Here is a 14,564-nt window from a genome sequence, read left to right on the forward strand (position 1 = left end):
AGTGACCTGGAAGACAGAATGGTGGAATTCACTGCTGCAGAACAGAATAAAGAAAAAAGAATGAAAAGAAATGAAGACAGACTAAGAGACCTCTGGGACAACATTAAATGCAACAACATTCACATTATAGGGGTCCCAGAAGGAGAAGAAAGAGAGAAAGGACCAGAGAAAATATATGAAGAGATTATAGTAGAAAACTTCCCTAACATGGGAAAGGAAATAGCCACACAAGTCCAGGAAGCGCAGCGAGTCCCATACAGGATAAACCCAAGGAGAAACATGCCAAGACACATAGTAATCAAATTGGCAAAAATTAAAGACAAAGAAAAATTATTGAAAGCAGCAAGGGAAAAACGACAAAAAACATACAAGGGAACTCCCATAAGGTTAACAGCTGATTTCTCAGCAGAAACTCTACAAGCCAGAAGAGAGTGGCATGATATACTTAAAGTGATGAAAGGGAAGAACCTACAACCAAGATTACTCTACCCGGCAAGGATCTCATTCAGATTCGATGGAGAAATCAAAAGCTTTACAGATAAGCAAAAGCTAAGAGAATTCAGCACCACCAAACCAGCTCTACAACAAATGCTAAAGGAACTTTTCTAAGTGGGAAACACAAGAGAAAAAAAGAACCTACAAAAACAAACCCAAAACAATTAAGAAAATGGTCATAGGAACATACATATCGATAATTACCTTAAACATGAATGGATTAAACGCTCCGACCAAAAGACACAGGCTCACTGAATGGATACAAAAACAAGACCCATATATATGCTGTCTACAAGAGACCCACTTCAGACCTAGGGACACATACAGACTGAAAGTGAGGGGATGGGAAAAGATATTCTATACAAATGGAAATCAAAAGAAAGCTGGAGTAGCTATACTCATATCAGATAAAATAGCCTTTAAAATAAAGAATGTTACAAGAGACAAGGAAGGACACTACATAATGATCCAGGGATCAATCCAAGAAGAAGATATAACAATTATAAATATATATGCACCCAACATAGGGGCACCTCAATACATAAGGCAACTGCTAACAGCTATAAAAGAGGAAATTGACAGTAACACAATAATAATGGGAGACTTTAACACCTCACTTACACCAATGGACAGATCATCCAAATTGAAAATAAATAAGGAAACAGAAGCTTTAAATGACACAATAGACCAGACAGATTTAATTGATATTTATAGGACATTCCATCCAAAAACAGCAGATTACACTTTCTTCTCAAGTGCGCATGGAACATTCTCCAGGATAGATCACATCTTGGGTCACAAAGCAAGCCTCTGTAAATTTAAGAAAACTGAGATCATATCAAGCACCTTTTCTGACCACAACACTATGAGATTAGAAATGAATTACAGGGGAAAAAACGTAAAAACGACAAACACATGGAGGCTAAACAATACGTTACTAAATAAGCAAGAGATCACTGAAGAAATCAAAGAGGAAATAAAAAAATACCTAGAGACAAATGACAATGAAAACACGACGACCCAAAACCTATGGGATGCAGCAAAAGCAGTTCTAAGAGGGAAGTTTATAGCTATACAGGCCTATCTCAAGAAACAAGAAAAATCTCAAGTAAACAATCTAACCTTACACCTAAAGAAACTAGAGAAAGAAGAACAAACAAAACCCAAAGTTAGCAGAAGGAAAGAAATCATAAAGATCAGAGCAGAAATAAATGAAATAGAAACAAAGAAAACAATAGCAAAGATCAATAAAACTAAAAGTTGGTTCTTTGAGAAGATAAACAAAATTGATAAGCCATTAGCCAGACTCATCAAGAAAAAGAGGGAGAGGACTCAAATCAATAAAATCAGAAATGAAAAAGGAGAGGTTACAACAGACACTGCAGAAATACAAAGCATCCTAAGAGACTACTACAAGCAACTTTATGCCAATAAAATGGACAACCTGGAAGAAATGGACAAATTCTTAGAAAGGTATAACCTTCCAAGACTGAACCAGGAAGAAACAGAAAATATGAACAGACCAATCACAAGTAATGAAATTGAAACTGTGATTAAAAATTTTCCAACAAACAAAAGTCCAGGACCAGATGGCTTCACAGGTGAATTCTATCAAACATTTAGAGAAGAGCTAACACCCATCCTTCTCAAACGCTTCCAAAAAATTGCAGAGGAAGGAACACTCCCAAACTCATTCTATGAGACAAAGACACTACAAAAAAAGAAAATTACAGACCAATATAACTGATGAATACAGATGCAAAAATCCTCAACAAAATACTAGCAAACAGAATCCAACAACACATTAAAAGGATCATACACCACGATCAAGTGGGATTTATCCCAGGGATGCAAGGATTCTTCAATATACGCAAATCAATCAACGTGATACACCATATTAACAAATTGAAGAATAAAAACCATATGATCATCTCAATAGATGCAGAAAAAGCTTTTGACAAAATTCAACACCCATTCCTGATAAAAACTCTCCAGAAAGTGGGCACAGAGGCAACCTACCTCAACATAATAAAGGCCATATATGACAAACCCACAGCAAACATCATTCTCAATGGTGAAAAACTGAAAGCATTTCCTCTAAGATCAGGAACGAGACAAGGATGTCCACTCTCACCACTATTATTCAACATAGTTCTGGAAGTCCTAGCCACGGCAATCAGAGAAGAAAAAGAAATAAAAGGAATACAAATTGGAAAAGAAGAAGTAAAACTGTCACTGTTTGCGGATGACATGATACTATACATAGAGAATCCTAAAACTGCCACCAGAAAACTGCTAGAGCTAATGAATGAATATGGTAAAGTTGCAGGATACAAAACGAATGCACAGAAATCTCTTGCATTCCTATACACTAATGATGAAAAATCTGAAAGAGAAATTATGGAAACACTCCCATTTACCATTGCAACAAAAAGAATAAAATATCTAGGAATAAACCTACCTAGGGAGACAAAAGACCTGTATGCAGAAAACTATAAGACACTGATGAAAGAAATTAAAGATGATACCAACAGATGGAGAGATATACCATGTTCTTGGATTGGAAGAATCAACATTGTGAAAATGAGTATACTACCCAAAGCAATATACAGATTCAATGCAATCCCTATCAAATTACCAATGGCATTTTTTACGGAGCTAGAACAAATCATCTTAAAATTTGTATGGAGTCACAGAAGGCCCCGAATAGCCAAAGCAGTCTTAAGGGAAAAAAATGGAGCTGGAGGAATCAGACTCCCTGACTTCGGACTATACTACAAAGCTACAGTAATCAAGACAATATGGTACTGGCACAAAAACAGAAACATAGATCAATGGAACAAGATAGAAAGCCCAGAGATTAACCAATGCACCTATGGTCAACTAATCTATGACAAAGGAGGCAAAGATATACAACGGAGAAAAGACAGTCTCTTCAATAAGTGGCGCTCGGAAAACTGGACAGCTACATGTAAAAGAATGAAATTAGAATACTCCCTAACACCATACCAAAAATAAACTCAAAATGGATTACAGACCTAAATATAAGACTGGACACTATAAAACTCTTAGAGGAAAACGTAGGAAGAACACTCTTTGACATAAATCACAGCAAGATCTTTTTTGATCCACCTCCTAGAGTAATGGAAATAAAAACAAAAATAAACAAATGGGACCTAATGAAACTTCAAAGCTTTTGCACAGCAAAGGAAACCATAAACAAGACGAAAAGACAACCCTCAGAATGGGAGAAAATATTTGCAAACGAATCAACGGACAAAGGATTAATCTCCAAAATATATAAACAGCTCATTCAGCTCAATATTAAAGAAACAAACACCCCAATCCAAAAATGGGCAGAAGACCTAAATAGACATTTCTCCAAAGAAGACATACAGACAGCCACGAAGCACATGAAAAGATGCTCAACATCACTAATTTTTAGAGAAATGCAAATCAAAACTACAATGAGGTATCACCTCACTCCTGTTAGAATGGGCATCATCAGAAAATCTACAAACAACAAATGCTGGAGAGGATGTGGAGAAAAGGGAACCCTCTTGCACTGTTGGTGGGAATGTAAATTGATACAGCCACTATGGAGAACAATATGGAGGTTCCTTAAAGAACTAAAAATAGAATTACCATATGACCCAGCAATCCCACTACTGGGCATATACCCAGAGAAAACCGTAATTCAAAAAGACACATGCACCCCAATGTTCATTGCAGCACTATTTACAATAGCCAGGTCATGGAAGCAACCTAAATGCCCATCAACAGACGAATGGATAAAGACGTTGTGGTACATATATACAATGGAATATTACTCAGCCATAAAAAGGAACGAAATTGAGTCATTTGTTGAGAAGTGGATGGATCTAGAGACTGTCATACAGAGTGAAGTAAGTCAGAAAGTGAAAAAGAAATATCGTATATTAATGCATGTATGTGGAACCTAGAAAAATGGTACAGATGAGCCGGTTTGCAGGGCAGAAGTTGAGACACAGATGTAGAGAATGGACATATGGACACCAAGGGGGGAAAACTGCGGTGGGGTGGGGATGGTGGTGTGCTGAATTGGGCGATTGGGATTGACATTTATACACTGATGTGTATAAAATTGATGCCTAATAAGAACCTGCAGTATAAAAAAACAAACAAACAAAACAACTAATACTAAACTTTCATTGGGTTATTTGTATGGAAATATGTTAATATAAATGTTTCAGACATTACATGAAATTTCTAAAAATCTTATATTTGTATTTGTATGGAAATATGTATGGAAATATGTTAATATAAATGTTTCAGACATTAAAAAAACTGTTATATTTTCTCTTTTTAACATTACATTCTGAAATATTAGAAATAACATGCTTTCAAGATTAAATTTTGATCAGGTGAATGCAATTTGTAAACCAGGTGAAGATCAGCTGGATGTAAATTTGCAGAATTATTTTTATGCTCCCTCTGAACTGTGTAATTCAGCATGTGCTCCTTATGCATCCTGTTCTATAACTACATATATAATAAAGATGAGGTAAACAATACAAGAATGAAAATAAAAACAAACCATATATGGCCAAAATGACCATGGTGGTAAAGAAGTTTTGTCCGAGTTACAGCTACCCTAAATCTCCTGACTATAGGACAGTCACTCCATCCATATGGTTTGAAACCTCTCAAATGGTTCAACAATTTTATAATCATTTGCAAAATAATAACAAATTTAAAAAATTAGGGGCTTCCCTGGTGGCGCAGTGGTTGAGAGTCTGCCTGCCAATGCAGGGGACACGGGTTCGAGCCCTGGTCTGGGAGGATCCCACGTGCCGCGGAACAGCTAGGCCCGTGGGCCACAACTGCTGAGCCTGCGCGTCTGGAGCCTGTGCTCCGCAACAGGAGAGGCCGCGACGGTGAGAGGCCCGCGCACCGTGATGAGGAGTGGCCCCTGCTTGCTGCAACTAGAGAAAGCCCTCGCGCAGAAACGAAGACCCAACACAGCCAAAAATAAATAAATTAATTAATTAATAAAAAATTTTTAAAAATTAAAAAAAAAAAACCATTAGGACTTCTCTGGTGGTCCAGTGGTTAAGACTCCACACTTCCAATGCAGGGGGCTCGGGTTCGATCCCTGGTTGGGGAACTAAGATTCCACGTCCCACGTGGCATGGCCACATAAAAAATTAATAACTGAAACAAGAAACTGATACCAACACTACTCTGGCTTTGATGACATAAGCTCCTGGAACGCTTACTGGGAAAAACTAACATAAAACAAAACCTTGAACAAACCCTCATCAGGGTTCCCGCAAACTGGGCAACTTCCATAGTTGGGAAAAGGTCAAGACTGGCTGAAAGGGGTGCTGGGCCTGTGTGAACACACTGGACCAGGGAGACCAGGTTAGGTTATGGAAATAAGAGATATGAAATCTTCCAAATTCATACAATTGTCATAACCGGGGCACAGGCCCTCTAAGGCATGCTGGTAAAGGCAACAGATTTTTTTTTGCGGCATTTAGTCTATACTGTAATTTACCCAAAGGGCCCAAAGAGCAGCATGTATTCTTTTTCTTGCCTTTTTTCAGTGTAGAGCTGCCCTCTCCTATCCTACCCAGCCTGGACCCTCTGCTCTAAAATTATACCTAATAAGCTAAACTCAAACTCTATGAGGTGTGACGATCTGGTTCAGGTAAGTCACTAATATATCAATGTTCAAGAAATATAACCCAAGGACCTCCGATACAAGCATCAAAAACTAAACAAAACAAATCTCTAACCGGTCGATTTTAGAAGAGAAGCTTTGAGTAGGAAGATTTAAGGTGATACCAGTCAACTCTCAATATTCTCTAGCCCAAGAAAAATATATGGAAGTAAAAGATATGAAACAGCATTACACCAAGAACCACCCACAGCCCTATTCCAGCTCTTCTGTAAGCAACTGTAAATACTGTCTGTTTCATTTAGGATAATTCAATATTAATTTTAAATCAGTTTTAAAGTGAATGCAAGATCTCTCTTATAAACAAGGCTAAAACATGTAATGCTTTATTGTTGTTAATTTCATTTGTCAAAGCTAAGAAAGCAAAGGTTCTATCTGGCTATGAAGGGGTTTACTTCATTGTTTGACAAGATACATAGCTATTGACAACGGAATTTGGATAATAATGATCAATAAATTAGACAGTTATATTTCCACTGATCTCAATTTCCAAAACAGTGGTCTATTTAATTTATGTTGCTATCTTCTTTAAGAGTAGACAAATCAAAATGACATGTTTTGAGCTTGTGCTGGTAATTGTCAACATGAGAGCTGGAATTTAAAACAAAGTATACCTCTGGAGGAAATGAAGAATTCATAGTAACACAACTCAGGTACACTCAGAAAATTTCCTTAAGACAATGTATCTCTTGCTAAAAACAGCAGATACTTTTCAGTTAACATTAATGAAACCAACAGAGGCACTGTTTTAAAAAAAATGGTCCTCTACATTCATTGCTGAGTCACTTCTACTGCTACCATCTGTATTAAGCTACTTTACATTTCCATATTAAACCTTGAGTTCTCCACACCCAGCCTCCAGCAGTTCGCATTCACACTTTTTCAACAGTTCTTTAATTCAGTGAAATAAAAATGCTGGTTGGGTTTTATGAATCTACGAAGCAGATTAGTAGAAAGATGATTAAAACATGTTCCCTACTCTTAAAAATGCATTATCTAGTAACATGTAATATAATGTAAGAGTGTCTACTTTTATTAAAGACTGAAGAATTTTATTGGATGAACTACATACAAATAAGGAAATTATAAATACTCAGCTTGGACAAGGAACCAGTGGAATAGCACTTATCTTGGTGAATTGGCTTTTCCCAGTTCCAGTCTGTTTTCATTGTTTGCCAGCTGACTACCTCTGAGTTCTGGGTCCCTGGGACAATCTTTTCATGATGGCTACACATCTAGCTCCAGACCAAAATTGTACCCTATGAAACACTCAACTGAACCACAGACTAATTGCTTCTCTGAATTTCTTTAATATGTTATTCTAAAGCCTCTTGACTTAAGGTCCAACAACTCTCATTCTTGCTTTTATGCTTTGACTTATCCAATCCCACTTTTTTTCTATACCAAAAGGTAAGTCAGACATTCCCAAGTTTTTGTTCATCTGGACACACTGTGAGATAATTAGAGCAATGGGTATAAGCAGAAGTTTCATGGGCTGGATCCCAGTGCATGCGAGGCTGAGACCCTCTCTTCTAGCTCATGTTTTTTGCTTTTTTTGTTTTATCTTTGGCTGCGTTGGGTATTTGTTGCTGCATGCAGGCTTTTCTCTAGTTGAGGCGAGTGGGGGCTACTAACTACAAATAACTTTAGTTAAATAAAAACTCTTACATACGTTAGGGTTGTTTCCATTCTCCAGACTTGCTCGAGGTCTTCATCAGGGTCCTTGAACCCAGTAAAGGAGTAGTAAGACTTGTCCCATTTGATGGGCCTGTCAGATATCCTTTTGGCCTCTTTGAGAGGCTGGGAATGCACATTAGTATTCAAGCTTTGGATATGTTCAATGGATAAACTGCAGGAGTTGAGAATATATAATACTGTGCTTAGCAGATCTCTGGTGTGCAAAGTAAATTTGACTGCTCGAAATCCTAGAGAATATAATTCCCCAAACAGTTAATACAGATGATTATTTGCTTTACTTTAAAAACATTTTTTCATACATTTATAGAATCAAAATCTTTTAAAACACTCCATTACTGATTAAAATTCATCCTATTGGAAAGTCACCTGTAAATGGAAAACTACATCCCTTCTCCCAAACTATACCACACTACCTCCATCTTCATGAAGTCCTCTGTCAGCTCTCTTTTCTAGTTTGGCGCCAGTGACCAAACCCACCCCAGACTAAGAAAGGGATTGAGAATATTTTCAATGCTGTTCATAAATTTGGTCTCTACAGTCTAAGGGATGGAAAAGCTCTCCTATGAGCAAGTGTCCAGCAGACAGGGTGTCCAGCACTAAAGAGAAGGGGGAGGGGGAGGTAGGGGAGGGTGGGGCAGGCTGCCCTGGGACAGTGGTTCAAGGAGGGGCCAATCCAGTCTCGGGGTCACAGAAACCCACCTCAAATTTTCTCTGCGGTTGAAAAAGACTGTCCTCATACTCCCCCATCCAGCTAGCTAGGGACACAATATTTTCAGAAGTGACTCAAAATTCCCTAATTTTTTAGAAGTTAGCACTTCACAATCTGACTTTAATGCAAGTAGTCAGTGGGCTCAGGGTAGTAATCTAACTTACGTCAACAGTAGGAAATCTACTGGTTCCCCTGCACCTTTATTCGGTGTTAAACATGGCGCTAGTTGCATTTACATAACTTTTCAATGAACACTCTCAGCAGTGCCATTATTATCTCTTTTCAAATGTGAAGAAGCAGAGGTTCGAGGAGGTTAAGAAGCGTGAAGTGAGGGCTTAAATCTGAGCTGCCACCAAGCCAAGCATTGTCCCCATTATAACATGCTGACTCTTCTTTCTTTCTTTGGAAAATTTTTAAAATTGGTTTTGAAAATTATACAAGCATTATATAAGTACATCCTTCTTGTAAAATTATATATACAAAGTAAAAGTCTCCTGTTGACAGGCACACAACCTCACACTTTCACTAGATGTAACCCTATTGACATTTAGGTACACAAGCATTTAGACCTGCACTGCCTAATATGGTAGCTACTAGCCATATGTGGCTATGTATTGATAAAATTAAATTGACTGAAATTAAATAAAATTTTAAATTCAGTTCCTGGTCATACTAGCCCCACTTCAAGTGCCCAGCAGCCACATGGGGCTAGCGCCAGCTGGACCACACAGCGCTCATACAGAACAGTTACATCACCGCAGAAAGCCCTCTTGGACAGCACTGCTCTAGACCTTTGCTATGTGCTCTGTGTGTATGTTATATATGATATATACGCTTATGTGTTTGCACGAACACACACCCACAGTGTGAATTGTTCCTTTTTAACATATAAACTGCACCATTCTGGACCTATGACTTTTTTTTTTTTTTTTTTAATTTATTTTTTTTGCCACTCCACGCAGCTTGCAGGATCTTAGTTCCCTGACCAGGGATCAAACCTGGTACCTCTGCAATGGAAGAACAGAGTCCTAACCACTGGATTGCCAGGGAATTCCCTGGATCTATTACTTTGAACTTGTTTTTGTTATTTAACCTTGGTGACTCTTCCATTATCTGTATGTATACATCATTCTCTTTCTTTTTAGTAGCTCTATACTAATCCACATAATCAATGTAGCACAATTTATTTAACACTTCCAAAACTGATGACAATAAAAGTTGTATTTAATTTTTCACCATTCCATACAAGACTGAAATGCGTTTTCTTTGCCACGATGACCGTCATCACAATCTAAATCATTCTCAGAGATACCTGATATGCCTGCCACATAGATTTATAGAATCTATAACATGCAAACTAAGAAAGAATTGTTAGTTGAATCATTGATGGTAAAGGGAGAAATACTGGTAGGAAAATTATTCTAGTCAGTGAAAGAGGAAAGGAAAATCCAAATTCCTGCATTTGAAGTTAGGAAGAAATAGTTTACCCTCAGAAAAGGTAAGTCAAGGAATAAATCTCAGTTTCTCTCTTATCAATTCCATTAATTATTTAATCCAATGTATATGCTGCTATATAGTGTGGAATGCTCGTGCCAGACTGCACATAACTTTTATTGCGAAATACTACCCAATTAGTTTAGTTTGCATTTGATTACTGAGGCTAAACGTTTTTATATGCTTATTGGCAATTTATGTGTATTATTTCCTGAACTGTCTAGTCATTGTGTTTGCCCATGTTTGTAACCAAGCTACTCTGTTTTCTTTTTGACTTCTAAGAACTCCATATATATATAATTTATATTTTTTAATTAATTTATTTATTTTTGGCTGTGTTGGGTCTTCCTTGCTGCGCATGGGCTTTCTCTAGTGGCGAGCGGGGGCTACTCTTTGTTGCGGTGTGCGAGCTTCTCACTGCGGTGGCTTCTCTTGCTGTGGAGCACAGGCTCTAGGCACCTGGGCTTCAGTAGTTGTGGTGCACGGGCTTAGTTGCTCCTCAGCATGTGGGATCTTCCCGGACCAGAGACGGAACCCGTGTCCCCTGCACTGGCAGGCGGATTCTTAACCACTTCGCCACGAGGGATGGATGGATGGATGGATGGATGGATGGATTTATTTATTTATTTTATTGATTGACTGATTGATTGATTGATTGATTGGCTGCACCATGCAGCTTGTGGGATCATCGTTCCCTGACCAGGGATTGAACCTGGGCCCTTGGCAGTGAGAGCACAGAATTCCCACTGGACCACCAGGGAATTTCCACTAATTTATTTTTTTATAATCTATTTTCATTTAATAAACGGTTCAAAGTTAACCATTAACTGAAAGTAGAGGATTTTTCTCTTTACTCAGCCAGAGCTGACGACAGCTATTTGTTTTAGCATTTGTTCACAGAAAGCTCTTAGTAAATCTTTAGACTGTTTTAAAGTTCATTCTAAAAATAAAGTTATTTCCTCAAGGATCACGAAAAGGATGGACAGACCCATGTTTATCCTTTAAATCCAGTTTAAAGTATCACTGGATCATGGCTAAAGCAGTGACAAAGGACAAAACAGAAGGCTGTACATGAAGACTAATCAGATTTTAGAAACAGCATGAGGCTGGAGTTAAAGGGTTCAAGACCCCTATTCTGCCTCCATGGTCCTGGGACATTACTAAGTTACAATTGGACAAATACTACCTTCCTCACAGGGTACTTTGAGGACTAAATAAGAGAATGTAAGCTATATTTTTTAAAGATATAAATTGTTATATACACACTTAATACTTAAAACAGCACAGAAATAGGAAGGGGACAAATAGGAACACTTCAGTTTTCTAGTCAGAAAAGTTTAAACATAAAAAATGGCTCACCAAACACATGCAACCAGGAACAGAATCTAACTCCAGGAAAACATGCAATTAAATGATATTATTTCCTATGACAAGGCTTCAATCCGAAGGTCTTCTAGCAACGTTAGACAGATCAGACACATCACAACAAGCCTGCAAGGGACACACAAGAAATAAGAAACGTACCTGAAGTGCTGAAGTGTTCCTGGCCATCAGAGGAATTCCGGTCTGTTTCTCTTACATAAAACACAAGCTGGGTTGGTTTCAAAGACTTGAAGCCTGATTTCTGGAGGTTTTCTAAGTAGGCACTTAATCTCTTAAGAGAATTTTCATTGACTTCTTGGAAAAAAATGTTGAGGCATTTATACACAAAATAGAACAAGGAAACATCAGAAATTATATCCTGACCTTTTAAACACATTGTTGAGTGTATTAAAGAATTTAGTATTAAAAAATGGTGGGATTTCATAGCTCCTCAGTACAGGATAAAATTCGATCCACACCTCACAGCATGGAACTTCATAGGGATGAGATGTAAAAAAAAAAAAAAAAATGTGGCCATATAAGTACTAGAGAAAACATGGCTGAGTTCCTTTATAACTTAGATGTGGGAAAAGCCTAACTATGACTGAATATCTCAAGTAATAAATGATTGATAAATCCAATTACCTAAGATAGTTTAAAAACTTAATATAGCACAGGGAACTATATTCAATATCCTGTGATAAACCATAATGGAAAAGAATATGAAAAACTATACACATATTTCTGTATAAGTGAATCACTGTGTTGTATGGCAGAAATTAACACAATATTGTAAATTTTTAAAAAAATCTTAAAAAAAGAACACATAAAAAAACCACACATTTTTAAGGAAAACACACACACACAAACACACAAGAGTCTACAGACAAAAATTGACTGGGAAAAAATATTTGCAAGTTATCTCATAGTAAAGAGCTAATTTCTCTCTATATAAAAGGCTCTTAAAATGCCTATCCAGAGATTGGTTGAATTATGGTATCTTCATTCAATGGAGTGCTACACAACCAAAAGGAAAAAGAAGGGGGAAAGAATGTGACATAGGCAGTATATATGAAAGGACATGGAGTGATTTCTAGGATATACTGTTAAGTGAAAAAAGAATTGTCTTTTAGTGAAGGAACAGCTCCAAGAAATGGCATAAATAATAGCTTTTCTTCTTATCCCTATAGGTCTCTTCTCAGAAACAGTGTGATCTGAAATTAGGAACAGTCCATTTATTTTTGTTTAATTTATTATAATACACCACTCTCAGCTATGACAGTCCCATGAGCAGCTGAGAGAATTTCCTGTTAGTGAAGGACTAAATCTTCATAATTATTTTTTGATACATATTTCTATTTTTGCCAAAAAAAAAAACAGGCAGAACAACCCAGAAATGAATAAAAATGACTGCCAACAGGAAGTTAATGGGATTGGGGTAAATGAAATTGGGATGGCAGTGAAACTCCTGAGTAAACTTTGTGTTTAGCTTTGATTTTTGTTTTTTTAATTTTTATTTATTTTTGGCTGTATTGAGTCTTCATTGCTGGGTGCGGGCTTTTCTCCAGTTGCGGCGAGCGCAGGCCACTCTTCGCTGCGGTGCGCGGGCTTCTCACTGTGGTGGCTTCTCTGGTTGCGGAGCACGGGCCCTAGGTGCACAGGCTTCAGCAGCTGTGGCACGCGGGCTCAGTAGTTGTGGCTCGCGGGCTCCAGAGTGCAGGCTCAGCAGTCGTGGCGCACGGGCCCACTTGCTCCGCGGCATGTGGGATCTTCCCGGACCAGGGCTCAAACTCGCGTCCCCTGCACTGGCAGGCGGATATTTAACCACTGCACCACCAGGAAAGTCCAGCTTTGATTTTTGAAACCTATACACGTTTTGCCTATTTTAAAACTGAATTAAAATTAAGAGGATAAAACAGCAACAACTGTGCTTCACTCTGAGATCCTGGCCTGATGCCAATGACTACATGCTACTCTATGCCTCTTTCCCTTAGAAAGGGGTGAACGTGCCCTACAAGAGTCAGGGGAAAACTGACATAGAAGACAAACCTATGGTTACCAAGGGGGAAGTGGGGGAGGGATAAATTAAGAGTTTTGGATTAACAGATACAAATTACTATATACAAAATAGATAAAAACCTACTGTATAGCACAGGGAACTATATTCAATAACTTATAATAAACTATAATGGAAAAGAATATATAGATAGATAGATATATCTGAATCACTTTGTTGTACACCAGAAACTAACACAACGTTGTAAATCAACTATACTTCAATAAAAAATTTTTTAATTAAAAAAAGAGCATTACCAAATCTTTAGGTAAAATGAAAGTGAAAATGATGTAAATTGCACCCATATTAAAGACAAATTATTGAAAAATATAAAATTCTTCCTATGAAGTTTAAAAAAATGCATGTGGCTGCATTCAGGGCTCATAGGATAATCCAGGATAAGCACCTCCTCTCGAAATCTGTAACTAAGTCACATACCTTAATATACAAGGTAAAATTCACAGGCTCCAGGAATTCGGACATGACACATCCTTTGGAGCCAGCATGCAATCCACTGCACTTGGTGACAGGATCACCATTATAAACTCCCCTCTGCTTCATTCTGCCTTTGAATGACTTTGCAGAGAGAAGCCACCACCTGTGGGTGTCACGCCAAGTCCACCTGAGACCCTGGCATTATTTCACATCCACTCACACCCCCAAAGTTAGGGTCTCCCATGATTCCAGCCTCTACTGAGCCTGCCCTATTCATTGGGCACTTGGGTTGGATCCAGCCTCTCACTTTTCTAATTGGCTAGTTGTGAGTTTTTTTGTGCACAGCGCTTCTCTTTTCTCCTTGGGCCAATGGGTTCCATGATAGAGCTGCGCCATGGGTCTTCTGTGCCAGTTCCCCCTTTATTGCTGCTCAACTTCCAACCCACCCTTCACACATGCTCTGCAGTAATGAACAGGATTCCTTTAAGCTTCTGTCCTTCAGAGGGAGCACAATGGTAAGCTTTTCCAGTAGAGGGCGCTAGGGGGACATTGCAGAGAGAGGCGCCCTCCTGCTGGTTTTGGAGGCTGCAAGA

The 14,564-nt window shown here is 38.1% G+C and overlaps 1 protein-coding gene across 3 annotated transcripts in view; it reads right to left on the bottom strand.

The window, feature by feature from the left end:
• Positions 1-14,564, bottom strand: part of LOC309608479 (T-cell activation inhibitor, mitochondrial-like) — a 78,261-nt gene that overhangs the window by 27,928 nt on the left and 35,769 nt on the right. For 2 of the 3 annotated variants that reach the window (XM_082348695.1, XM_082348694.1), the window contains exons 1-2: positions 11,643-13,270; positions 7,890-8,142 (exon numbers count right to left, since the gene is read on the bottom strand). In XM_082348695.1, coding sequence (XP_082204821.1) covers positions 7,890-8,142; positions 11,643-11,925 — 536 coding nt within the window. In that variant the 5' untranslated portion in view covers positions 11,926-13,270. Of the gene's footprint in view, positions 1-7,889; positions 8,143-11,642; positions 13,271-14,564 lie in introns of those variants that run through there. The other variant, XM_082348696.1, reaches the window with a different exon arrangement.

This window comes from Balaenoptera borealis (genome assembly GCF_965194805.1).
Source record: "Balaenoptera borealis genome assembly, chromosome: 12".
Lineage (NCBI taxonomy): Eukaryota > Metazoa > Chordata > Mammalia > Artiodactyla > Balaenopteridae > Balaenoptera > Balaenoptera borealis.